At 42.3% G+C, this 27,144-nt stretch overlaps 1 protein-coding gene across 2 annotated transcripts; it reads right to left on the bottom strand.

The window, feature by feature from the left end:
• Positions 1 to 383: 383 nt before the first annotated feature.
• Positions 384 to 26,944, bottom strand: Selenof (selenoprotein F). 2 transcript variants are annotated; one of them, XM_021158065.2, is made up of 5 exons: positions 26,607 to 26,928; positions 17,986 to 18,153; positions 7,502 to 7,565; positions 3,080 to 3,129; positions 384 to 1,235 (listed from the first exon to the last, which is right to left on the bottom strand). In XM_021158065.2, exons 1-5 carry the CDS (start codon positions 26,679 to 26,681, stop codon positions 1,104 to 1,106), a joined length of 489 nt encoding a protein of 162 aa, XP_021013724.1. In that variant the 5' UTR covers positions 26,682 to 26,928; the 3' UTR covers positions 384 to 1,103. The 2 variants fall into 2 exon arrangements, with proteins under 2 accessions (XP_021013724.1, XP_021013725.1); XM_021158066.2 differs by lacking the exon at positions 3,080 to 3,129 and having other exon boundaries at positions 26,607 to 26,944.
• Between the last annotated feature and the right edge of the window lie 200 nt (positions 26,945 to 27,144).

Here is a 27,144-nt window from a genome sequence, read left to right as displayed (position 1 = left end):
TCCACAACCGGCTTAATCTCCCTCTTGTTCTAAAATAGCAATAACCACTGAGGAGAGGGCACATTCACCAGGACTGGAGCTGTCAAAGCGCCGCCCTCGGCATTACCACACTGATCAAAAGGAGCGTCTTCTGCCAGAATTTCTTACCCTGTTCTCAGGAGCGTAACCATGCAGGTTTATATGCACTGTCTTACTGACTTCTTAAAGACTTGATTTTAGATGTCACAGGACAAAGGACAGCTGATAATTAACAACCAATCTCTGCTTATAACAGAAGCTATTAAGTTCCAAATAGTATAGCCATTTTTATATTTTGGCTTAAAAAAGAGCTTGTATGAAAATGAAGAACATATCAAGAAACATGAAAGGACAAAGCAGACTAATTTAAAATCAAACATATTTGAAAGTTTTTATTTATATTTTGGTCCTATTAGTGAACATTCTTAAATGGAACTCTTCTTTAAGAATACTTTTAAAATAAAAATTTGCCAATTATCAGATCTACACAAGTCCTTAACAAAGGTTTTCTGTGTAATCCTCATTAATGCAAACCTTTATAAGTATTACATTGGTACTGCAGATCTCCAGTCTGTTCCATAATAACAAGCTACAAACCTGTATGTGGCACATTCATTACAAACTACAAATACTTGTACTGAAAAGAAAGCTGGGCACGCCAAGAGGCTCTGGGGTGGGTGCTGCTGAGGCGCAGGGCATCCTGTCTGTAGTATTCTGTCAATTACTTTCAAAGAGCACACAGAAAGGGAGGCGTCTCCTTTATCCGCTTCCTCTATTTAAAATTCTGTTGTTTGTAGAACTGGACCAATTATCACAAACTATTATTTGCATAATTACCCAGATGCCTCTTTACAAAGCATTTCACTGGTGATATCAACAAGTGTAGAAGAAGAGAAATTTCTAAGAGCTGGGTTCCTTAAGCTTGCCAGATCCTTGTATATTATGGACTGTGGTGCTACTTCAGCTTCTTGTCAGAAGATTACTGATGTACATAAAAAGGACGACCAATGTAAGCATGCAAAGCTAAGTTATTGTCTAGGTGCTGTGATAATTCACTTGATTAGTATAAAAGCTAGTAAGCATGTTTATATGCGTTCCAACTTCTCGCTCAGGAACTCTTCCACACTGTCTGTGTTCCACTTGAGGATGCTTAGTTCTTCAGCAATGTTCCCGTTGTCGTCCAAAAGCTTTAGTACAGGGTCTGAGCCTCGAACATACTACAAAGACCAGAGATAGCAACATCACTGTCTGCTTAGAATGAGGATTTTCACTCTTACCCAAGATCAAAATACTGGATTAATTGTGCTAATAATTTAAGTTTTTACACATATTACAGTCAACAGTCTTTTTCAGCAAAGACTCAAATGTGATTTCATAAAGGATAACAATGAAGAAAACGCCATGTTACTTCAGAGAGAAGAGCATGTGCTGGTACAGGGAAGATTTTAGCTGACTTAAGGCCCATTGTTGGATATGGCTCTCTCAGTTCCCGTAAACTTAACGGCAGTGACAGACAATATAGAACAATGTATTACAATAAACTGAACACACTTAGTGAGATCAAATCTGTTTCCAAATTATGTAACACAACTAAAACGCAGTAATGATGAATAAGTTCCTAGAGCCCCTTCCAGCTACTATGCTTTTGTTTCTAAATAGTTACTGAATTATTTTGTTTTTTGGGGTGGGGTGGGGTGGGGGGTTTCCAGACAGGGTTTCCCTGTATAGCCCTGGCTATCCTGGAACTCTGTAGACCAGGCTGGCCTCAAACTCAGAAATCCACCTGCCTCTGCCTCCCAAGCGCTAGGATTAAAGACATGCGCCATCACTACCCGGCCTTACTTATTTGGGTAGTGTATGGGTGAGCGCATGCCATGTCTGTGCAGTGCTTCTGGAGGGCAGAGGAGGACATTGAATTCCCTGGAGCTGCAATTACAGGTGGGTGAGAGTGGCGATGCAGGTGTTATGAACTGAGCCTGGGTCCTCCGCGACAGCAGAGAGAGTGCTCCGAACTGTGGAGCCACTCTCTAGTCCCCACATGCTTCAGTTTTTAAAGCTGTAGCTCTAGGCATGAGGTGAGTTCTGGTATTATCATCATCTTACTTTTTGTGGTACTAGAGCCTTGCAGGTGCTAAGCACTTTGCTTATTCCCAGTTATTCATGGGGTTTTGACTCAAGAGTCAATACTAACAATATTGAGAATAATGCCTAAACATTTCTGATTAGGCTACTATAAACTACTTCTAAAGTTTTACATATTTATTTTAAGTTAGTCTTTGTCCAACCCTCCAACTAAGTTAGCTAGACTATAATTCAGTTACTGAATTTCTTAACAAAATTATTAGTGGGCTCAAACCAGTAAAGTGTGAGGAAGTAGGATTGCTGACTGCTTAGCACATGCACGGCTGGTATAAGTAACACTTGGAATTAATTTGTACACCCCCTTACAATAAACAGGGAAGACGAGAAGAACCACAACAGACACACAAAAAGCATTTGACAAAACAGAAACAGAACCCACCTAACTGCCCCCTCCAGAAAAAAAACCCAAAAACCAAATGCAGCAACGTTAAGAATAGAATGGCTTCTTCCCTCAGTCACCAGGCATGGCTTCTGAGGTGAGAGATGGGACGTGTGCTGGGGCTCAGCTACAACTTGTGGCCAGTCCCATGTGAAGGCAATCTGTTTGCTGAGGCTCAGGTTTGTATTCATTGTCTGGCTGCCTTTAAAAGCAGACTTAATTGTAAATATCACATGACAAAAACTGTGGGTAAAGATTAATGATCAATTTACTGCCAACAGCAAGAAGTTGTAAGCTTAAAGCCATCTAGCTACTTCCCTATTTTGGCTAAAGCAAGCTTATATGAAAAATGAAAATGTGCCACAAAACAGCATTTCTAAAGTAGCACAAAATGGTGCTTTCAATTTCCGACAATGTACACTCACTCTGCCGTACAACCCACCGCGGTGTAGTGAGAAACTTAGTGTGGGAGCACGGGCTCCCAGGCTAGGGAAACATGTGACTCAGCTTTTTCGTGAGGACCCCAGCATTGCCTCTTACCTTGATCTGTAGACCTCTGAAGAGTTTGGGTTTATCGCTTCTGACAAAAGCTTCAAAGAGAAAAATATACAAATGGGTCATGTCTAAATCCAAGCTTGCTATGAAATAAAGCAAACAAGCTTACTTGAAAACCAAGGGAATTTAAACAGAGATAATAGATGTAGAGGCATCCCTATCTAAACTTTTAAGACACTGTTTCAAATTAACCAGCAGCCCAAATCTCAATGGCAGTTTTGTGGGCTTGACAGAATGACAGCAAAGCTCCCTGTGAAGAGCTCAAGCAGTTCCAAAGGAACACGAGAGATCAGTTTACCAATGCATGCCCCGCATCCTACAACTGTTACGCTAAAGCAGAAATCCCAACAGAATAGCTGTATGTGAGGAAGGTACCAAGCAGAGAAGAGCGGAGTGATGGGATGTGTGCGCTGGAAGGACACGTGCACTGGAGGACACGTGCGCTGGAGGGAAACGTACACTGGAGGGACATGTGCACTGGAGGGACACGTGCACTGGAGGACACGTGCACTGGAGGACACGTGCACTTGGAGGACACGTGCACTGGAGGGACACGTGCACACTGGAGGGACACGTGCACTGGAGGGACACGTGCGCTGGAAGGACAGACATGTGCGCTGGAAGGAGGGACGTGCCTGTGTGCGCTATTCAGAGGCAACTGTCAAGTACTTAGAAAGAAACGGGACCTATATTGTCGTATATTTAAACATATTACAGATGAAATAACTATGTAAATTTGCAAAGATATTTATTGGATACTTTCTATGTGGCACACAGCAAAGGCAAAGATGCAGAAACATATAATTCCCACCTTATAAAATTTCTAATCTAGTGTAGAAAAAAAAGGACAGTAAACAAATTCCCAAGACTCTGGCTAAGTACTAAAAAGGAGGGGCTTGGAACACTATCAAAGTTTATAATACAAAGAACTTAATGAATATGAAATATAAAATTCTTTTTTGCATGGTCCTAAAGGAAATGTTTTAGATAGGTTTATATAAAAAAAAAAGAATTTCAGGGCAACAAAGCACTGCCATTAACAAAAGTCAAGAGTAAAAATGAAAAAAAAAATTAAGAGAGATCTTACAGATAAAGAGAAAAGCCAAGTAGATAGAAAATAAGATGTGATATGGCCAATAAACACTGTATCTTACTCTGGACTGCTTAATCTTATTGGAAAGTCTGCAAAACACTCCCAGCTATTCAAGCCACTTTTCAACTGTGTAAGAAACCACCGTGGCAAATGGACTATTTAAAATCTGCCCTATACACCCAGCAGAGCTATGAGTACATCTAATAATTCCATTCATTCAAATGTCTTTTAATGGCTGGACTGAGTGAACAGGCTTAAAGGGAATGCCATGACGAATCACTAATGACCATTCCAACCAAGTCTTCTCTTGTGCTGCACATATCCAGAAGCGTAATTCTGAAAGAGGAGAGCATTTTAACAGGCCAGTCATGCGTCACAGGCAGTAAATGAAGCTTTCAACAATCATCTGAGAATTTATATATATGCTGTATCGCACAGACTATATGACAGCATAAGCTCTTTAAGAACAAGAAAGCTATGACTTTCTTAGATCGCCAAGAAATGAAGATGAAGGTGACCATAAAAACCAATCACATTAACTGGATTGATTAGCTGGCCGGCCCCAGGGAGACAGACTCTGTCCGCTTGCTTACACTGTTCCTAGATTTTGTAGATAACACATAACTGAGTCCAGACAGGACACAGAAGTAGAAGGAACTGGCTGGACGTGGTGGTGCACGCCTTTAATCCCAGCACTCGGGAGGCAGGCGCAGGCGGATTTCTGAGTTCGAGGAAGTAGAAGGAAATCTGTCGAGGGGAACCAAGGGAGCACTGGGAGGGGCAGAGGGCAGAGGGCGGGGCTGGGTGTGCTCTATGTTCTACATTAGTATGAAAATGCTACGCAGTGCTGTGTGCAAGGAAAATGTAAAAAGAGCAAACAAACCCATGTTGCAGGGTTGGGATTTAGTTCCCAGCACCAAGACAAATAATGTTAATATTCTCATTCTCTCTGTCCCCCCCACCTTGTCTGAAGCTGGGGTCAAACCCAGCACGACCCCAGGCTGGCACTCTAGGTTGCCACTCTACTACTAAACTGCACCTCAGCCCAAATGCTGTTATAATATGTAATATGCACTTTTGAGTTCAGAGAAAAATTTTACTATGTTGAAGTAACAAAGATATGTGTAAAAAAAATGGAACTAAAAGAACTCAAAAAAAAATTTTAAAGACCTATTTATTTATTTATTTTACACATATGCATTGCTCTCTTCAGACACACCAGAAGACGAACCCCATTACAGATGGTTGTGAGCCACCATGTGGTTGCTGGGAATTGAACTCGGGACCTCTGGAAGAGCAGTCGGTGCTTTTAACCGCTGAGCCATCTCTTCCAGCCCAGAAACTCAAAATTTAAAGATCAACTTGAAGATAAAATGTCCTTTTTTTTTTTTTAGCATAAATATATATTTTTAAATGTAACCTTTCATTTTGATTCTTCATATTCCCATCATGCACCCAATCCTACCCATTTCCCTGAGCTCTGTACTTGCCCTCCACCTTGACAGCTCCCCACCAAGAGAAAAATAACAAATAATTTAAAGTTTCCAAAGGACTTTTCTCATGTCAAATAATTCATTACTAAAGTCTGCCATTTAGTAACAGTCAAAGCTGCTGGGATGGGAAGAAAACTGACCAGATACACTGACTGTGTGCTGTGTGCTGAGGGGTGCAGGACACAGCTCAGCCACAGAGTGTGGCCACAGCACGTGCAGGGCCCGAGCCCCAACCTTGGCACAGACAAAAAAGTCTGCTAAAAAAGGCAACAGATGTTAGCCTGTAGTCAGCCAGGAATAAAAATGACAGTTTATCAAGTCCAATGCTCTCTGCTCTGAATGCAGTAATGTACATAATTCACCAATATAAGATATATAAAACATAAAAAAGTGCCTGGTCAGTCAGGAGTGAGGGAAGTCTTATGATGCTTTGCAAGTTACAGGCGAAATTCTGACAGTGAGTTTTTATAAAGGTTGGCATTTGAATGTGACCTTGTTATTTGCTGTATCCTCTGGGTTGATCACTGCACATCACAATCATGTGTTGTGTGCTAGAGCTGTTAGATGCACAAGAAGCAAGTGAAGCAGGAAAAGGACGGGACAACAGGAACCTTTTAAGCAGATTTTTATTTTTTGGATTCTGGAAGAAGACATCTAATATCTTAATCTTTTAGGACACCAGGAAAACACTAGTGGCCACCACTTTCCCCCTGAGATCAGTGAGCCTACTTTGTACTTTTAAGGCAGTTTCATAATAAATCTTATAGTAATGAAGGGCAACTGAGAGATGCTACACGAATTTACACACCAGGCATGCACACTGTAAGCTCTGTACTCAGGAGGCTGAGACAGGTGCTGAAGACTTTGAATTTGTGTCAAAAATCAAAACAGATTAGGTGTACAAAAAGAACAGATATGTATTTCAACCTCAAAGGGAGGGATGCTACCTGTGACTCAACTCTACCACCTCACACAGGAACCACCCAGCCACTAAAAAGGCTACTGTGAGGCCTAGCAAAGCACCGCCCAGAACCAAAGGAGTTGTTTGAAAAGGATTTCATTTCATAAGCCTGATTTTCTTTTGTTCCTGTGTGTGTGTGTGTGTGTTTGTTGTGTGTATGAGACAGGGTCTCACTAGGTAGTTTTGGCTGTCCTAGAACTCACTTTTGTAGACCAGGCTGGCCTTAAACTCACAGTGACCTTCCTGGTTCTGCTTTTCAAGTGGTGAGAGTCAATTCAAGTCCCACCATCCCCTGCACATTCATAAAGCTGATTCTCAAGGCAAGCGTGCAAGGATAATGGGAAACCCTTAGTGAAGGCTTCCTGGAGATGTGAGGCTCCATCATGGTTTGATGGCTAACTGCAAGAACAGACTTTGAGAATTACCTTTTAAACATATTTATCACTAAAATTCCCTCTGATGACACACATTGCATGACTCTAAATTCTGTGTTAATTAATTCTCTTCTTGTCAAGCTACATAGGCCTTAGGCCAACGTTCTGTAACTTACAGTAAAAAAGTCTATTAGGATGTGCTAAAGGAATTCTACTTCTATCTGCTAAAAGAAAAGCATTCCTAAAATTTATACCCGACAGGAGTAGAAGAATGATTTCATGCTCTTTATTTTACATCTAACTTTCATATGTTGTATTTGTTTATAACAAAGTGTGTGTATCAATTCCTATTAAGACTACCTCCTGAAAAAAAGAATTGGAAAACATTCATATACTGTTACAGAGTGTGTCCTGAAAATCCATATTCCTGGGAATATTTAGTAAAATTATTCTTATAAATGATGACTTTAAATGATTGCTACATACCTTGGACTTGAGGGAACCTCCCCAATTTTCATCCACAGACTTCAAGGATGGCTCCTGCATACAGCTGTAAAATGGAAACATGGAAGGTTACAGATTGGAAAGTCGTCATGGAGCTGGAAGATAAGGCTCAGGGAAGACAACCATTGTCAAGCTTGTGTTTTTCTGGGTTTCACCTCAGGCAGGACTGTGAAGAAGCACACAGTGCAAACCTTGGAGTAGAGCAGCTGTATAGAACTCATTACCAAAAACAAAAAAAAAAAAAAGGCCAAAGTGCAGTAAGATGGTACAGTTCCAGACCAAGGAGAAGCCAATAATCCCTCCCTAGGCTGCTTTTGGTTATGTTTTATCACAACTATGGCGACTCTTAAACCAGCGGATGCGTATGTATACAAACCGCATCAGTACTTAGTGCTCTCAGGTCAGAAGAGGACTTCAGATTCCCCAGAACTGAACTTAGGGATGGTTGTGAGCCACTGTGTGGGTGCTGGGAATTGAACCTGGGCCCTCTATCACAGCAGTGAGTGCTTTTAACCACTGAGCATCTCTCCAGCACCCCAATTATTCTCTTCATAGGCATCATCTTGGAAATATAGGGGTCCTAAGAGAAAGATAGCAAACTTAAGACTATATCACATCCATTTTACTTCTTCTTAGTTTGTAGATTTATTTTTTTATGGTCATTCAAGAATCAAATAGATTTTATTGTTAGAGCTCTAAATTAGTACCTACTTAAGTTTTTTTTTTTTTTTTTTAACAAATCATGTAGACACAGCAAAAGGTAATTAGCATTTCCATGATTCTAGGTCATAGTAAAAGTCCTTATATTTTGGGTTATCCCAGGCCCTTGAGACACTGAGGGGCTTTGTGTAAGCGGTTTATGAATTCTCAAACCACCAATGGATTTTAAATGAAGAATCTGGATGATCTCTCTGGTTCTTTCAATCAATAAAACATTCAAGATTAATTGGATCTAAGTTTATAAAATGCATTTTAAACACAATTGGCTTAGTGCTGGTTAGGAATATGGGCTGTATTACTAATGAGGCGGTGAGCAGGCAGGCAGGAAAAGGAGCATCAGCAGCAAGGAGACAGCACTGTCTTGTGGGCACGGCTACTGCCAAGAAGCAGGAAATCAGCAGTGGCTGAGATAGTGGAGAACTGGAGCAGTGTGCACAGCTGCTATGTAAGGAAACCTAACAGTGGTGTCCAAAACTTACAAGCATTGTCACCATGACTTTCAGGTATTTAATCAAAGAGGGGAGAAGAGACACAAGGGTTAATTGTACGCTGATCATAGCAGTCTATGATAGAGGTGACTCAAGTGTCCACAGACATCTCAGATGAAGGCATGATGGAAATGAGGTGTCAAGTAGCAGACTACTACTCAGCTTTCAAAAGAAGCTCTAATACCCGTGGCACGAGGAATAAACCCTGAGAGAAAAACTGAAGGCGAGCACAAAGAAAAACATCATGTGAACCGCAAAGAGTGAAGCTCGGGGAGGCGAGGCTAGATGGCAAGTGCCCAGCTAGTGGTAGAATGTCCCTGTGTAACTAACGGGTATGTGTGTGGGGGGGGCTCAGTGTCAGAAGATCAGAATGTTAGGGAGAAAGGGAGGCTCCCTAGAAGTATGTACAAGATCCTGTCAGTTGGGAAAACAAGCTAATAAAAAATGGGGAGGGAGCATAGATTTTCCAAAGTCGGAAGTTTGGGTGAAACCCACACATGCAGCAAACCAAACACTGGCTCTGAATCAAGATGAGCAGTTTGCTGAAGCGGTTGATTTCAAGCTGAGGCCTAAGGAATGTCTTGGAATTTCCACTGCAGAAATTCTAGAACATAACGCTTGATTCACTGGAGAGAAGCATCTGGCCCAAGAGAAAGCCAGCAAAAGAGAAGGCACGACACCATCGCTGTGCTCAGTGGATTTAATGCCGAGCTGATGGGTGGTCCCTGTGTCACCTCAGGCCTGTCCCTGTCACTTGGCAGTTTTCTGTCAGAGAACACAAAGGTTTGACTTCATAGCTTCAAATCCTTGTTGTATGAAATTTAAGACTTAGTCCAGTACAGCTTAAATAATTAGTTTATTTCAAGGTTTCTTATAGTTGTGTTCATTGCCATAGTTACTGCCACTAGAAAACAATGTTTCCACCACACGTACTGTTTTACATTTTACTTCATTGCTCATTCCAACATTCCCCTCCCCCCTTTTACAATTCTGAACAATAAGCTAGTCATACATGGACAAATAATAAAGGCACTATTCTTGAATGTAATAGAAACTTGTTAAGGTTGTACATTTATGCCACAAAACACACTGAAAATATGTACCCCACATCTGTTGACACAGGATCAAGGGAGAGCAGCCGGGCTGCGATTTTAGCAAACCACTTAGCAAAGTGGGCAAACAGCCTTCTATACCTGTAAATTAACTATGTGCATCTTAACTGTCTGCTGAATTCTTCCCGTTTAAGGAAGCTCACGAAGTTTAAAGCACTGTCCGACCCTGAGCAAACACTGTTTCTTTCTGTGTCTTCAGGCCCTGTACTGGGATTGAGAGGCTAACATTTACCTTAAGTTAGGCTCTAGAGGAAGAACTGTTCTAAATGATAGAATCAATACTACACTAAAAAGCTCAATAAGACTAACAGATCATGTTCCCTCACTGCATTTTAACTATGAAAGCTATGGGGAAGAGGCCTAGGCTCCTTCAATACTTTGATGAGCAGGAATCTCATCTCTTCAATTCTCTCAAAACCCTATCATACAGAGGGAGGGGAAACATGAACAGAATTTAGTTATAGAAACATGAACAGAATTTCCCTGTAAATCTACAAGAGTACATAATGGCTAATGGTGATTATATTAACTTGACAGAACCTAGAGTCCATGGAAGAATACGTCTGTGATGGGTGACTTACATGGGTGGTTAACTGAGGCAGGAAGAGACAACTTCAATGTGGGTGAGATTATTCCACAGTTGGGGTGTTGGACTGCATGAGGAGGACACTAGCTGAGTACTATCATGGCTTCTACCTGCTTTCTGACTCCCTGCCTCTGTGCCACCTGTGGTTGCCACTCTTCTGGAAGAGTGCTCTTAAATAGTAATAAGTTATCCGATATAAGTGGCCCTTGTTATGAAGTGCCTGTGTGTGCCATTAGTCAGTACCAGTTAGTAGTGGTTACACGGGACCTGAACTGATTAGTGTTGCCACCACTAGTCAGTTCCACCGTACTTTGGTTACAGGGAATCTGAACTATTGCCACCATTGCTCCCACTTTAAAATTCCTTTCAGAAGAATGCTTTTATGTAGCACTGAGAATCATCTGCTAAAGATACTTATGTTGTGTTTCCTTTGAAGAAGGCAGTTTCTGTGGAGGCTCTGGATGGTAGAAAAGTGAAGCTATTTTAAGCAGCATGAAATTTCTTTAGAGACTACAATGTCATACAGTTAGTTTAGCTTCCTCTTCAGCCTTCTGTTTTCTCCACTGTTGCGGCATTGTGTCTCTGACAGGTCAGCACTTAAACTTGCCACTTAGACAATGCTGTTCAAATGGACTTCTGCAGCATGGTGAAATTGCCCAGAATATCTTCTTATAAACCTAAGAGTTATTTTGATGTACTTTTTCCCAAATTAATAAAAAATTTATTTAAAACCTTTTGTTTGGACCTTAGCTAAATTAAGAACAGGTAATATAGTTTTGAAAAACCATCAAAAGGAACAGGAGTCACACTGTGGTAAAGAGGAAGATGGAGATTAGGGAACAGAAATTGCCATTATATTAACTAGTCTTCTTAACTGAAGGTTCAACAGGGACCTTAAGAAGGGCATTTGGCCTTTCATGTTTAAATCATTCAATTTTTTTTACAGAAGCTCTGTGTGGCAAGATTTAATATCAGTATTTTCTAGATGACATTAAACAGTGTTACGGTTTAAAACTTTAGACTTGCCAGTCAAACTGGGATGAGTCTGGCTCTGGCACCTAAATGCCCTACAACTTTTGGGCAGCCTGTGATCTAATTTGTTTTGTTTGTTTGTTATACAGAGTGCATTACAGGCTTTTTCTGAGGATTAAACCAACAGTGTAGAGAAAACACATTAGATATACATTCTCAGGGGGAGAATATATAAAAATAATCATGACAAAACTGAAGAACCTGGGATAATAATGTGCTAGCTCAAAGTCACAGTCAGTACAGAGAAAGTGAGAAAGGTGGGAGGGAGGAGGGAAAGAGGAGGGAGGAACCTTCAATTCTCTCAAAGCCCTATCATACAGGGGAGGGGATAACAGGTATATGGTAGCATTACTCCGTCTTATCTCTGGTCTGCTTAGGATGCAGTAACTCTCAAGGTAGAATATGTGCACACCTGGTGAGCTGAAGTTAGTCCAATCACAAAAGCACAGTGAAGCAGACAGAAGAGGACATTCAACTACATTCATAGACATATTTACTATGTACAATATTAAAGTACATAAAAATAACAGCAGATAAACATTTTAAATTGCTTTTCTATAGTCTACACAGATATTAAAGTGAAAATAAAGCCCTTTATCAGACATTTGAGTGGTGGAGCTAAGTTCCAGACAGGAGACAGGTAGGCTCAGGAGCTGGCTATGAGGTTTTACTAGAGTTGCGAACCACAACGGGATCTTTCTCCCAAGCTCACACAGAAGGACTCTACCTCACCTTAACCCAATAAAGTCTTCTTTCAAATGAGTGAGTAATTAAATAACACGTCACTCATTAAACAAATGCTCTACTGAGTCGCTGTTGAGGCTGGAGATTTAGATCAACAGTTGAATGTGTGTTTATGCAAAGACCTGGGATGGTCCCCAGCACAGGAAAGGGAAAGGAGACAAAAGGAGAGGGGAAAGCAAAAAGAAACGAGAAAAAGAACATAAAAAAGACAACCACAAAAGGACAAAAGACAAAACAAAAATGTCCCTCCCCTTAAAGAAAAAAGGGATTCAAATTATTCTTAGACTGCTAAAATCTGTTACCAAGTATATTAAAAAAAATAGCAAGAAAAATTAGACACTGTAGTTAGTTTGATTTCTTTTATTGTTAACTAGTTATTTTTGTATTGTGATCATATACCTAAATTTGTGATTAGTTTAACTTCTTTTATTGTAAACTAATTGTTTTTGCATTGTGATTATAAACCTAAATTTATTTTTATTTTTTTTGTGCAAAATGCCACTTGTAGTTTAAAAAAAAAATAGTTCTCACCTATTTTGCCATTTGAAAGTATTTGAAAACAGTGTTTTATTTTAAACTGAACTCAATTTCAATTTTCAAAATATGTTTGTCCTCTAAAGATTAAGCTTTGTGCTGAGGCTGTAGGTTATTAGTGGTGCTTGCCTAGTGAGTTTGGCTATGCAGTCCAGGTTTTTGTTGTTGCTTGTTTTAAAATCAGGCTGGGTGGTGGTGGTGGTGGTGGTGGTGGTGGTGGTGGTGCACCTCTTCAATCCCAGTACTTGGGAGGCAGAGGCAGGCAGATTTCTAAACTGAGTTCAAGGCCAGCCTGCTGATGAATTCCAAGAGAGACAAGGCTACTCAGAAAAACCCTGTTTTGAAAAATCCAAACCCAAACCAACCAAATAAAAAAAGAAATAAAGGAAGAAAGGCAGGTAGACAGACAGACAGAAAAGCACAGGGCTAGAGAAGAAGGTTGGAGGTTAAGAACCAGAGGACCTATCATGCTGGACAGCTACCAATGTGTACCTTCAGCTTTAGGGGATCTGACTCCCTCTTCTGACCTCTCTAGACACTTGGACACATTTGCATACACCCATACAGACACACACACACAAGGACAAACCTTCAAAAGGAAAAATCAAATAGCAATACTGACCCCCAGTGCATCAGCTTAAGGAAGTTTCCTAGCAGCACCTCACAATCTTTCATACAAGATCTCAAGGGATCCAAGCGCTGCCTTCCTGCCTGTGGACTGTGACTCTGCTGGCTCTGGTGGTTGTAGACAAGCCCCTCCCCACCCCCAGCACACCCAGCACACCAAGCGGCTGCAAACACTATTTTGTTATCATAATCTATTCCTTCCTGAAACAACTGATAGAGGAGTTGGAAGGAGAACATGAGAACACCCCGTTGCAAATTTTTATCATTAGCCCATCTAACACTTTATGTTATAGCTATCTATTTCCTGTACTCTGCCAACAGCAATCATTGCTGTGGTATTTCCTGAGTCCTCCACATTTTCTGTTTCCTTGCTTGCTTAAACACCAAACATGTCCCTTTTAGAACATGCTGCTAGTGTTTTAGCACTATGTATCTGGCAAATGTCTGCAGATCAAATCCAACCCATTCAGTCCTGAAGCAGGAATCAGCCCACAGAGGGAAAGAGGGAAGCAGCGTGATCAGGTTCAGCTGAGGGCCGACCGACCGACCGACCGCAGCAACCAGGTGCTAGACGAGGGTCTTGACAACTAAGCTCCCTTTAAGATCAATCAAGACAGAACACACAGCAGATGAGTTTAAAACAATCTGTGCATTGTTTGTGAGTAATTTAGCTAAGCATACCCTATTTTCTAGAAGGGTCTCTGAATTGCTAAGTATGGCTTCTGGAGTAACAAAAGATGGAATGCAAGAGTAAGCTGAAAGGAGTAAGGTGCTAAAACTGGGGAACCAAAATTATTTAAAGAAACCATGCTTTAAAACTTCAGCAAACCTCAGGGCAGGCCACCGAGGGCTGCACAGGTTCCGCAGCAGCGCCCGCCTGGGAAGCTGAGTGGCTGCTAAAGCGCTGAGCTGAGAATGAAGATGGCAGCCCAGCAGTAGAGAGATGAAAACCGATTTAAAAACAACTGATTTTTATAAATCTTAGAAACAAATAAATTTTATAAATCCTAGAGTACACAATAATAATAATAATGATAATGATAATAACAATAAAATACTTGATTTGCATTTATCCTCAGGATAGTCCAAAAATTTTTTTACAATTTTTTTTTTTGTTTGTTTTTTTTGTTTTTCCAGACAGGGTTTCTCTGTGTAGCCCTGGCTGTCCTGGCACTCACTTTGTAGACCAGGCTGGCCTCGAACTCAGAAATCCGCCTGCCTCTGCCTCCCGAGTGCTGGGATTAAAGGCGTGCGCCACCACGCCCGGCTTTACAATTATTTTTAATCAAATCATTTAATATACCGGATTATTTTTAATCTGATGCTCATGTTCACTTTCAAAATAACCTTGGCTGGAGTGGTGGTGCCTGCCTGCAATCCTATGGCTCAGGTGTCTAACTAAGGTGGTGGACTATGAACTTAAGGACAGCCTGAGTCACAGACCCCCCCAACAAATCAAAGCACTATCAATGAGACTGATGGTCAGCAAACGGTGCTAAATAATTAACACAACTAGTTCTGATATAGCCTTAAAAATAAATTAGAGAAATGAGAAATTTGTAGTTGTGGCTAATGTACCAAAGGTTTGCTCTGGGCAACCGACTACCACAGAAGTAAGTCCCTGTTTCTTTGAAAGCCTTTACTATTTTTCGGAGCATGTAAATAAACCTATTTTTAAAACTATCAAGCAATTGTAAGGTAAGGCTCTATTGTATTTTTAACTTCTAGTATCTTCAAAGGCAGGGTATCACTATATATTTTAGGCTGGCTTCAAACTCAGTCCTCCTGTATTAGACTCCCAAGTGCTGAAATCTAAGGCCTGTGCTACTTTCAATTATTTTTAAAATAATTGAAAAAAAAAAAAAAAAGCACCGTATCCAATTTGTTCTTAGTGAAAAAGGCCTCACTGGAGTACAGAGACCCGTGCAACTGTTCTGAAGGCTAGGGGTTTAGAAATACACCATAACCTAGAGTGCAAGGAGCTCAATTTACTGGCAGACCAAAGGGCAAAACAAGCCGTACAGTAAGTCTACGAATATGCAGAACACACTAGGAAGGGCATGGGGGATACAACCGGACAGGGACAGGACAGGACAGGACAGGACAGGACGGGACAGGATAACACAGACCACTAACCTGATGTGGGGGTGGTGACAGAGTAGACAAGGGAGGGAGTTGAGCTAAATTCCTTTAAAGGACAGCTCTAGAAAAAGTGGTTGACTGTAAAAAAACGGGGAACAAAAACTTGGGACTTATTTAGTATCATATCCTGCTCGCTCCAGTCTCTGAAAAATGTCTCATTTATATCATCCCTGGTTGGCCTCAAACCCAAAGCAATCCTGTTGCCTCAGCCTGAGCACTACAACCCAAGTGTGTTCCATGCTATCCAGCTCTACCTCGGGTCTTTACCCGAGACAACTCCATCTGTTGCTTTCGACACACTGTTCCCCATGGCCACCTTGGCAGCCAACGGCTTCTTTCATTATGTCACCACACCAGTCAATGCCTTGGAGAAAGTGGGGCTGGAGCGATGGCACTGTTGCTCTTCTAGAGGGGTCAAGGTCCCATTTTCAGCAGCACATGGTGGCTAACAACTGACCTAATCTCTGTTCCAGGGGATCTGATTTGCATTTTGGCCTCCTCAGCCTGTGTACATGCGGTACAGACAAACATGAATTTAGTTAAGCCTTTCCTTAAACTAGCCCAGTGATAGGAACCCAGAAGAACTCCCATGATTTCTGGATGACACCCCACATACCACTCACACTCTTACTTTAACTGGGGAGGACATGACTAAAACAAACAAATAGGCCCCACTTATTCTTCACTCCTTTCTTACCTGGCGGGCAAGACTATTGGCCAAGGAAATTGAAATAAAACACCAATGGGGAGAACTTAACTCAGTGGAAAACGTATTTTCAGTACCTTTCCTTCCACCTTAAGATTCTCTATGCAAAGCTAAAGTCCTTTGTATTGCTTACTAAACACTAATTGCACAAAACACCACTAAAACTCAAGCTATTTTTCTTTTAGTACTTTACTTTTTTGTTCTTAAGCACTGACATATGCGCTGTTTTGTATTTTAGAATTATTTTATATCAAAAAAAGGGCAGGATCTCTCAATTTACCCACAATCACAAAGGGGGCTTGGGGGAGAAATACTGTCACTTGCAATCACCCCTTCTTATCCATCTTTCTAAGTCTGGAGCATTTGTGAATAATCTTTTCTGGATGCACAGTGGATGATGAAGAGATGACTCATCCGATTCCTTCAGCAATCTGTCCTTTGTGAATATCTCACCATAAAGGCAGAAGGGAGTCAGAGCAAACCAGCTAAATCTGGCCTTAAACCATGTCCAATCAAATCAAGTTTTTAAAACTTGTTGCTTAGATTTTTACATACACAAGGCCTACCTCATGAGACTCTAAACACAAATGCACTGTGGGCTTATGCCAACCAAGAAAGTAAAAAGGATGGTGGGCTCTGTAAGCTCATCTGGGTCACTGGGAACTCAGGGCACTGCACTGTGAGATCAAGCGTGAAAGCTAGCTACCCCAAGTAGTAGACTTAAAAATGTGCCACTTTATTTTTCTTCTAAAACTTGTAAATATGTACTTGGTGTTAGTTAGAAATAAACTTTATCTAGTCACAGAAAAGCATTACTATTTGAAAGTTTTACAAATAGCAACACATCAAACAACTCAGCGCAGACAAGTGACGGAGGAAGAAAAGGGAGCTTAGCAAAGGTCTGTGAGATGGTGAAAGCCCGCTAGGTCTATCAGTAGCATCCATCTTGCTGCTGGTGGGGAGGGCTGCTCACTGAAGCCTGTATGTACTAGGTGAGTGCTCTGTTACTGAGCTGCACCTCAGCCCCTCCTTTTACTGCAGAATACAAGTACTCGCCTCGGGCACTTTACAGTGTAGAAGAGAAATCTAAGAGTGTTACTGAAAAACAAAGGGGTAAGTTCAGGCCAAGTGGTACACACCTGTAACCTCAGCACCAAGGAGGCGGAGGCAAGAGGGGTGTGAGGTAAGTGCATCCTGGTCCATGGTCATGGCAAGTTCTACAGTGAGACCCTGCCTCCAGACAGCCCACTCGTCCTCCCAGCACTCATTTCAACAGTAGGTTTAAAAAGCAGATTTTATTGGCACAACTACTTTCCCTTGACTTACTTCCCAGATAGGAAAGGTAAAGGTTATAGGTAACAGGAATTTCCAGTTAAGGATCTATAAATCGACAGCTCTGTTAATCACATTTATGCCCAATATTATGTACCATGCTATCACAATATTATGTATCTTTGAACAACTGGCTTATTACTACAAATACACCAAAGAGTAATTAGTTGCCGTTATTTGGCCAGATGCCAGGAAGCCTAGGGCAATGGTGATTCTGTGGTGTGGTCCTGACTTGCCCTCCCCTTGCTGGACAGCCACAGTGGAATGAATCCTGGTATGTAAACATACTTTCTTTTGATTCATCTAGCAGCCAGGCAAGCAAGTGACCTGGATTTTACTGAGACTCGTAAAGTCAGAGACTACTGGTCTAATTGATTAAGCAGTTTGTATTTTACCTATCTCAACTAAGACATGGAGAAGAAATATACAGAAAAAAACAGTACCTTTTTGGTTTCAAATTGTGCTTCTTCCTGACAGCACCCTCTGCAAACAGGATCCAGCGGAAGCAGATTAAACTGTCCAAGAAGATCGCAAGAGCTGCAGAGCAAGTTGCTGGAGAAACCCAACTCCCTGCACGCCTCTGACGAGAACTCTGCCCCCAGAGCAGACACCTGAAATGACAACTAGGAATGAAACGGCCAGGTTTACACAAGTCTTCCTAAAAGAGACAAATTCTTAGGTACTTTTGAACTTATCTATTTGCTTTATTGTTGATGCTTTGCCTTTTGAGACAGTCTTATCAGGTCCAGGCTGGCCCTGAACTAGCTCTGTGCTGGAGACGACCTCACCCTGATTCTCCTGTCCAGTTCAGGGTTGGGCTTACAGGCATGTGTCACAATACTGGACCCGACAGCTTTTACTTCAGTGAAAATGTGGATCAACAATAAAAGTACAAAATATAATTTTAATGATACATGTATTACACATCTCTTATTAGCACCCAGTAGCTTACTAAAAAGGAATTTTCTTATAAGGAAGAAATTCTATTTTAAGAACTTAGTACCTATTTCTGTAGATTGATGGAAAGCATTAACTTATCTGCAAACACACCCATGCAGGAGGGTCGGAAAAGGGATGGGACCAGGGAGTCAAAGGAGACCCCAGAAACCAAACTTTGGTTTTAGGTATCAGCTCCACCATTTACCAGATGTGTGATGGTGAAGTAGCCTTCGCAAGCTTTAATATCTACACTGGTACACAAAGGGAACAATAGTCTAGGTAAAACAGACTGCTTCAGAAATTCAAGAAGGCCCAAGTTCAATCCCTAGCACAACAAAAATATGACATTCAACTACACTGTTGGAAGATTAACTTTATGTGTATGCATCTGTGCCTGTGTGTGAGTATCTCACCACCTTAACCACTTTGTGGTCTGAATGAGAAATTGCCCCTGTAAGGCTTGGGTATTTGAAATTTGCCTAGTTGGTGGAAATGTCTGGGGGATGAGGTGGTACAGCCTTGCTGAAAGAAGTACGTGACTGTAGGCAGGCTCCAGGAGGTCACAGCCTGGCCAGACTTCCAAGCTTGATCTCTCCACTTCTTGCTCTGGCTGCCTGCTACCATGCTGTCCCTGTCATTATGGACACCCTAGAACCATAATTCAAAATCTCTCTCTTCTGTTAAATTGCTTGGTTTATGCTATTTTATCACTGTGACAGAACAGAACAGTAAGTAAGCCGACCACTGAGCCACCTCTCCAGGTCCCTCTTTACTTTCTCAGGCAGGCCCCCATTACACTGCCTGGACTGGTCCTGAGCTCAGCCTGTAGCCCCGACAGTCTTCAAAGTGCCACGGTTTACAGGCCTGGTCTGTGCATTTAAGTGTTGTTCCTTGCTTTTTGAGAGATTGCAATTTTATCCAGGCCTTCAAATACCATTTTCTTGAACTCTCCCTTTTCCTGAGTTCTGGCTTGCAAAGCTAGCAGCTCTCTTGATTTTCATTAGATGCTACACAATCAGTCTCCTAAGATGAAATCTACCTTTGTTTCTGTATGTCTAGCCCTCCAAACGCACTCTTAGGAAAATGGCACTACTTTCCTGGTCAACTGGCTTGCCAGGCCAAAGCCCTCCAGGCTCTTAACCTGACACAGGTATTTAGTAGTTTCACAATTCTGTTCCCTGAAGAGCTCTCAAGTCTCTGATAATCTTTAAGACATTTTAACTACTTTAATTATGTGTACTGTACGAGGATGTGTGCACACGTGCAGGTGTCTGTGGAGGCTTTAGATCTCCACAGCTGGAGTCACTGCTGATTGTTCTCTGTGAGACCTGGGTGCTGGAAACTGAACTGGCGTCGTCTGCAAGAGCAGCATAGCTCTTAACTGCTGAGCCATCTCTCTGGCCTCCCAGCTTGTAAGCCTTTTCCTGTATCTGTAGCTCACCCTACTCATCAGCTCCACCTGTCCTCACTCCCCAGCTTTCCCTCTGTCTAGCTATGAGTCCCTGTGCTCCCCAAGGGTGGTCCTCACACCACTGTTCATATTTTTCCCTGTGTCTAAAACCCTTTCCATTTTTACCCTGTTAATTCTGCTTCTTTTCAAGAACCTAACAGTGCCAATCTTCTAGGAAGCCCTGTCTGTAAAACTGAGAACTTACCTTTAGATGCTGTATGTTCCGTAACTGAGAAAACCTATGCCCAGCTGTAAAACAGAACCACTCAGTGGTGGCGCACACCTTTAATCCCAGCACTTGGGAGGCAGAGGCAGGCAGATTTCTGAGTTCAAGGTCAGCCTGATCTACAGAGTGGGTTCCAGGCCAGCCTGGGCTACACAGAGAAACCCTGTCTCAAAACAAACAACTGCACTATGTAAGATTTTCTTACTTGTGACCAACACATAACTCTGGTAACAGGCATTAGGTGTTTTTATTTCTAGCACCTATGTAGCTCTTGTTTGTTAAAACCAAACCAGACTGGTAAAAAACTGTCTCTAATAGGGGAAATGTCAGACTGACTGTATCTGGTTGGTCTTCTAGAACAAGGAAGGGTCTATAAGCTTCAAAAAATGGCCTGAAAGGAATTATGTAAGATTAAAACCATTGACATTATTAGTACATTTCCACAGAATCCTGACCACCTCAATGGTCTTTATCAGTCAATGCTTTGATCTGGTATCTCATACATATTTTACCAACATCTCTGTAGTAGAGAATGGACTTTTATCTTCAAGTCCAATCAACTATGCCAACTAAGTGGGAGGGGCCTATGAGCTTATTGGTGAGTTTTCTTATAGTTTAGCTATAAGACACTTGCAACTTCCCATCAGTAAAGTGACCTATAAGACCTATTATTACACAGAGTAGATTGAAATTAGGGACAGCAATATGGCAGATTGGGGAAAACTGCATTAATAATGTACATATTACCCCACATCTTATTTCAATGTGACTGGCAGTCTTCCAACATGGAGTGCGTGTATGTGTGTGTGTGTGTGTTAGGGGTATCTTCCTGCTGCACCTCCAACACAGAGCATCAACTTTGGAACTTGCTCACCATGCTGCAAAAAAGCCCAAGTTAGAGGTACAGCATGGACAGAACCATGCAGAGAGCAACTGAGGCCCCCAGCTGACATCATCATGAGCTGCCAAACACGTGAGCAAAAAACCTTCAGATTTCAGACTCCAGCCTTTCAGCTGAGGTCTGAAGGGATCATGGGACAGATGATTATCTGCTGTGCTAGTCTAGAAACTGATAGCCCACTAAATCTGAAAGCAAAATAAACTGTTTACACCACTAGATTCAGGGAAATTTGTTCTGCAGCCAGTAACTAAAATATGTTAAGAGCAAACTCACTTTGAAAACTACAACTGCTTAAGAACTTTCAAAAACAGGGCCTGGGGAGATAGCTCAGAGGGAAAAGTGCTTGCTGAACAAGCTGAGACCTGAATTTGGATTGTCAGCATCCATCTAAAAAAAGCCACCATCTGGAAGGTATACCTGTAACTCTAGCACTGGATGGAGAGTACAAAGCCAGATGGATCCCAGGACCTCACTAGAGTCTAGGTTAAATGGTGAGGAGGTAATTCTGAACAGATTTCAAAATTGGAGACAAATAGATGGGGTTAGAGAGAATGAATCCCAACACATTGAATGCCAGAAGCACTGCCACTACTGAAGTTCTTACAGCAGAAACCACCAGGTATTCTGCTAAGCACTTTACATTATCATTCCAAATAACTATCGCTTACAAATAACTATGCTTAGGAGGAAACAGACAGGATAGTAAGAAATGTGTCAAAGATTACACAAGAAGAAATAGCATTAAGGTTTCTAATCCTGCCGGGCGGTGGTGGTGCCTGCCTTTAATCCCAGCACTTTGGAGGCAGAGGCAGGTGGATTTCTGAGTTCAAGGCCAGCCTGGTCTACAGAGTGAGTTCCAGGACAGCCAGGGTACACAGAGAAACCCTGTCTTGAAAAACAAACAAACAAACAAAATCCTGGGACTTTTTTTTGTGGCTGGTACAATGCCTGCCACATAAATGTGAGGACGTGAGTCTAGAATCAGAGGAATAGATGGATCCCTGGTGCCTGCTGGTGATGTAATCTAGCCAAACACTGATTTCTGGGCTCAGTAAAAGACCCTGATTCAGAGCACTATTAGAGTAGGATACCTGATGATCAACTTCCGATCTTTCCGATCACAGACAGACAGACACAGAGACACACAGTACACACAAATTAACAATGAGAGTTCAATCTTAGCCTGCCTTTACAATTCCTGCAAAGGTCTGACTGTGCATGTCCTCAGCAAACCCAGGTGGCAGATGCCCAGGTCCTCAGTGCACTGCAGTAAGGCAGGGTCTAGTTATCGGCATGGGGCCCTTACGAGTTGATTCATGTAGTTCTTGTGTGGGGAAGTACCTATGTGCAGTTTTCTCTGTTTCTCTACTAGGATTACAGTCGGGGTGCTTACTAGCTGTGGTTGTCCAGCCTTGTACTGTGCACCCTCCAGAACTGGGCAACACAAATCAGCTGGTTTCAGTCACTGTTAAATCAACAGCAAACAGACTAACCTCTGGAATTCAATGATGCATCACGGTTAGGTCACTAATAAGAAAAATACAAACAACTGTAACTGTGCCATCCACTGCTCACAAGATACATGGAGAAGAGAGTCAAGCTGAACAAGGCCTGCAGACAAGTTCTGAGGACCTTCGTTAAAGAGCTTCTTCAGGTCACACTATAAAGTACTGTTCTACTCTCTACACATGCTCAGAATTTATTTCCAGGTTAAGTCATTTGCTATTATCCCAGCTGTCATCTCACGGAAATGCTGTTAAGTATGCACTTCCACTAACTTGAAATTAGAGGTACTTAGAGGTGCAGACACTGAAACAACTCTCAACTGAAGTATGAGCCAAGTCTCCACTTCAAGGCGTCATGAAGTGGCTTTATTCCTTCCTGCGGTTCCAAAGCTGCACTGTGTGACTTTCACCCCTGACAAGTGCCCAGTTTACGTGGTCTATTCCCCAATTGCAAAATCCAAGAATTTCCCTAACGTTTTTTGTATTTCCAATAATTCTACACACCCCTTTCCATTGCCAAGGGTTTCGTTTCTTATAAACACTAGTCATTACGAACAGCAAGCACCACCACAGGGAGTCATGGCATTTGAGGTGACCACCTACGGTCTTCACCAGGCATCACTTTATTTTGGGAACTGACCATGGTTCATCACCACTTCACACAAGCTGCAGGATCTTTAACAATGATGGGAGGAACTGGGAGGCTGTTTATACTTCACAGGCTACAAGTGAACAAACAAAGACAGAGAGGAAACCGACGGAAATGGTGCCTATGTTCCCTTTGGCTGCACCCTGATTGGCAGGAGAAACGGAGGCTGCAGGACTGTGATCTGGTTGAGACCACAGGATAAGTGAAACATGGGGTTATAACTAGCATGAGAGAATATGAAAGGGAGAAGTTAAGACTTCGTAAGTTCTGCTTTTTGGTCCATCTTTTGCGACAGTCTTGTTATACAGCCTGGGCTGGATTGTAACTTGCGACATGTAGCCCAGGTTAGCCTCAAATGTCTGATCCTCCCATTTCAGCCCCCTGAATGCTGTGATTACAAACAGCAGCTCAGATTACAAGAGGCACCAGCACCCCTGGCTCTCACTTTCTCAGTCTGGGAAGTAGATGAAGTTAAGCACTGTATTCTGGGTAATCACAGGGAACTTGGAAAACTAAGAATCAGAGTAAATCAATCTGACTTAGATGATAGTTATTAAAAGTTAACATCTGAAAACATTTACCCAATGTTCTTTTTAAAATTTAAAACTAAACAGCACAGTGTCATGGAGAGAGAGCGAGAGAAATAGAGAGAGAGAGAGAGAAATAGATAGATTATAGAAGATGTTTTGGAGAATACGTAAATGAAATACTATAGTTCGGACTAATGACCTATGGTCTTATCTGTATTTTATTTTTCTAAGATAGTATGTATTTATTTGTGGTCCTCATTCACAAAGAACAGAATGAAGTTGACACTTACCCTAAAAAGGTTTCACTCTAGAACTTAGAATCAAGAATCAAATAATTACCAGCAAAGTTTTCTGAGTGTCAACTAAGGTTGAACCTAATATCTGAATATCAACACTTCCGTCAGTACCATCAACTGTCAATGATGCTTCCAGTTGGGACCACTTGTAACTGACCCGTAGAAGTTAACTGGACTTGAGGGTCAATAATGACTTACAAGTAGTCTCCATCTGTCCAGGATATCCAACCTTTGCTTGTAGATGCCCTAGTTCACTCAGGAAACATTGCACTTACATGACGAGGTACTGTCTTCCCCTCCGTGTACGTCAGTACAGACAAAAGGTAATCAGAAGCAGGCACTTCTCTAAGGTGAGATCCAGTCAGCACACTGGGGAAATGAAGTTTCAAGAAACAATAGACAACTGAAAGGTACCTGAGAGATCAGGTACTGACCACCACCGACGCTGAATGGCTTTAGTTCCCCAGCAGAGAGACTGATTTCCTGGAGGAGATAAATTCTTAGCTGAAAACTGAAGGCTGAGGAGTGGCAAGATGTCTCAGGGGGTAAAGATGCTTGGCGCCAAGCCCGAGGACCTGAGTTTGATCCTTAGAACCACATGATGGAAGGAGGTTCAGATGGTAACTAGATGACAATCATTTTTATGGGTGTAGGGGAGACAGCTTCTGAAAGAACAAAGTACGTGAAATTCACTGCAAATCCCAGCCTGTTTGTTCTCTCAGTAGAGTAAGCAAACACGGGGAAATAAGCCTGGTAGACAACTTTAAAGACAAACTCTACCTTAAAAGCAAGCGGGAGTGTTTAAGCACAACAGCTTTAGATTGCAGAGATGTTGCTCTAGATGGTAAGGGCAGAATGAGAAAGAAATGAGCTGTGGAAGCCAGTTAACGGATCATAGGCAAGTCAAAATGCTGGCCTGGATAACCAAACTCAACCCAATCCAGAACTGCAGAGAACTCGTTTCTAGCTTGGGCAATAAGGAAGTTGATAAAGGCAATTTTTACTTAAGAGTCTCAGTGCAGAAAGAGGCAATTCAAAGAAAAGCCAGTGGGCTGTTATTTTCAAGAAGAAAGGTCTCATAGTATTGAAATGGGTTTCAGCTATATTTAGGAAGTAAGAATAAGAAAGGCTACGCAGTACATAAAGTAAGGAAGGAGGAAGGAGTCAACAGGACATCTGAGTTTGAAGTTAGACTGGGCGGACAACCACCATGGCATACTCGTAGCCGTAAGTTCTTCCTATTCTAGTCCTAGCATGTACAGACATTTCTTTGCAATGCAATTCTGTCACTCTTCCCATTCGGCTGTGGAGTTGGGAAGAATTGTTCACCTGTGGCGTGGTCTGGGGACTGACTCTGACAAGTCTAATGTGATGGAGTTTGGAACTATTTACACAGTGGGAGGATCTGGCTTTCTGTTTTTAGCCTTGTCTCCCAGGAGGGAATCTGTGATTTCCATGGCAAGGTCTTAAGAGGCTTCTGCTCTTTTGGAGTATTGTCCTGAGACTGCTGTGAAAAATAAGTCAGTCTAGTTACTGGGAGCTGAGGTTAGCAGCAGAACTGAGCGATCCCAGTTAATGGCACTGACTAGGAACTACAGTAGCTTTGGGTTTTTAGTTAATTAAACCAACTAGCTCAAACAGTGCATCAGCTAGGGAACTGCTTCACTAACATAAAGGATGGTTAAATTGTCTAAAAACATTGATTGGCAAGGGGGTGGGGGCAGGTATTTACAAAGCCATTGCCTACTGAGATTTTGAAGATAGTTTGAAAATATTACTCCTTTGTTACTTTCGGTAGTGGTAACACATTCAAACGACTACAATGGGAGGGAAAAGCCAACAATTTACTTATGTTTCCAGTATAAACGTTTAAGGGATGTTCCTTAAGTGTTTTCTGAAGTACCAGATGTTTCAAAACAACACTGTATTGCAATGTAAGACGCTAAGAATCCACTCTTTGGACAAAGTAAGAAAAGCAGAGACAACGTTTGCGAACTATAAGATCTATGAAGAACAGAGTATTTAGAGACCTACGCTATAATTTTAACTTTCCAAAATCTTGGACAAATCACTTAAGTATCCGAAGTACAAGACATGTAAATATGGGTGGAAAACTCCCATAGAGGAATTTACCAAAAATTACAGTTGCTTCATGAGTAGCTAAGTAAGTCAAAACTAGGTTAACTCCTTTCAGAGATTCAGAACCCGTGTTGTCTTGTTAATGAAGAAAAACGCTTGTCTGGACCAAAAACCCTTTAAGGTTTGGGAGTTTGTAAGCAGCGGTAGTTTCATTCACTTGTGTCTCACTCAAAGAAACGTCCCTCCTTTCTAAGCATTACTGACTATGTACCCTCTGTGCTCTGAAAAACCGATCCTAGCTGCCTGAAGCGAGGAAACCATCGTCTGCAGAGCTCCGGCTGGAATTCTGCCACGTTTCCTTCCGGATGGAAGCGGCCGCTAAGGCAGCCCGCTCCACGGGCGGCTCCCACGCGTGGCCCCGGGTTTGCCCTTCCACATCCGCGCTCTCCGACCGGCCTTGAGGCAGCCCCAGAGGCGGTCCACACTCACCGCTTGAAACGCAGTCGCCAGCAGCAAGCGCAGCCCCAGAGCGGGCCGCAGCCACCCACCCTGCCCTGCCGCCATCCCTGCGCTCTGCCGTCAATCTTCAGGTGTCTGAGGACCCCTGTGCCGGGGACGTCTACTGCACTGCCTGACGAGAAACCCGCTGCGAAAGGCCACTGCTACGAGCCTATTATCCCACAAAGACGAGGGTTAGTTAGGCGACCATGGGGGCCTGTAAGTGATCGATGGTTAAACAGTCCTCAGGTTCTTTTAGAGATTCAAATTAGGCATTTTCCTAAACTCCCCACAGAGGGGCTTCTTATTCACGACATTCCATCGGCTATCCACGAAGCCCCAGCTCGTCCATCAGTAGCCCCGCCTCCTCCAAGCTTACCCAATCAGACAACGCCTTGTTTGAGTCCCGTGACAAGGAACCCAACCGTAAATCGAACCTAAAGGGCGAGGAGCGGCCTCTCTTCCGACCAATGAACGCCACTGTACCGGAGGATGGGGGTGGAGCCTCTGGTTGCCCGGCAGCGTGCGT

Source organism: Mus caroli, chromosome 3 (genome assembly GCF_900094665.2).
Source record: "Mus caroli chromosome 3, CAROLI_EIJ_v1.1, whole genome shotgun sequence".
NCBI classification, from domain to species: Eukaryota; Metazoa; Chordata; class Mammalia; order Rodentia; family Muridae; genus Mus; species Mus caroli.
This window is presented reverse-complemented; position numbering and strand designations above follow the sequence as displayed.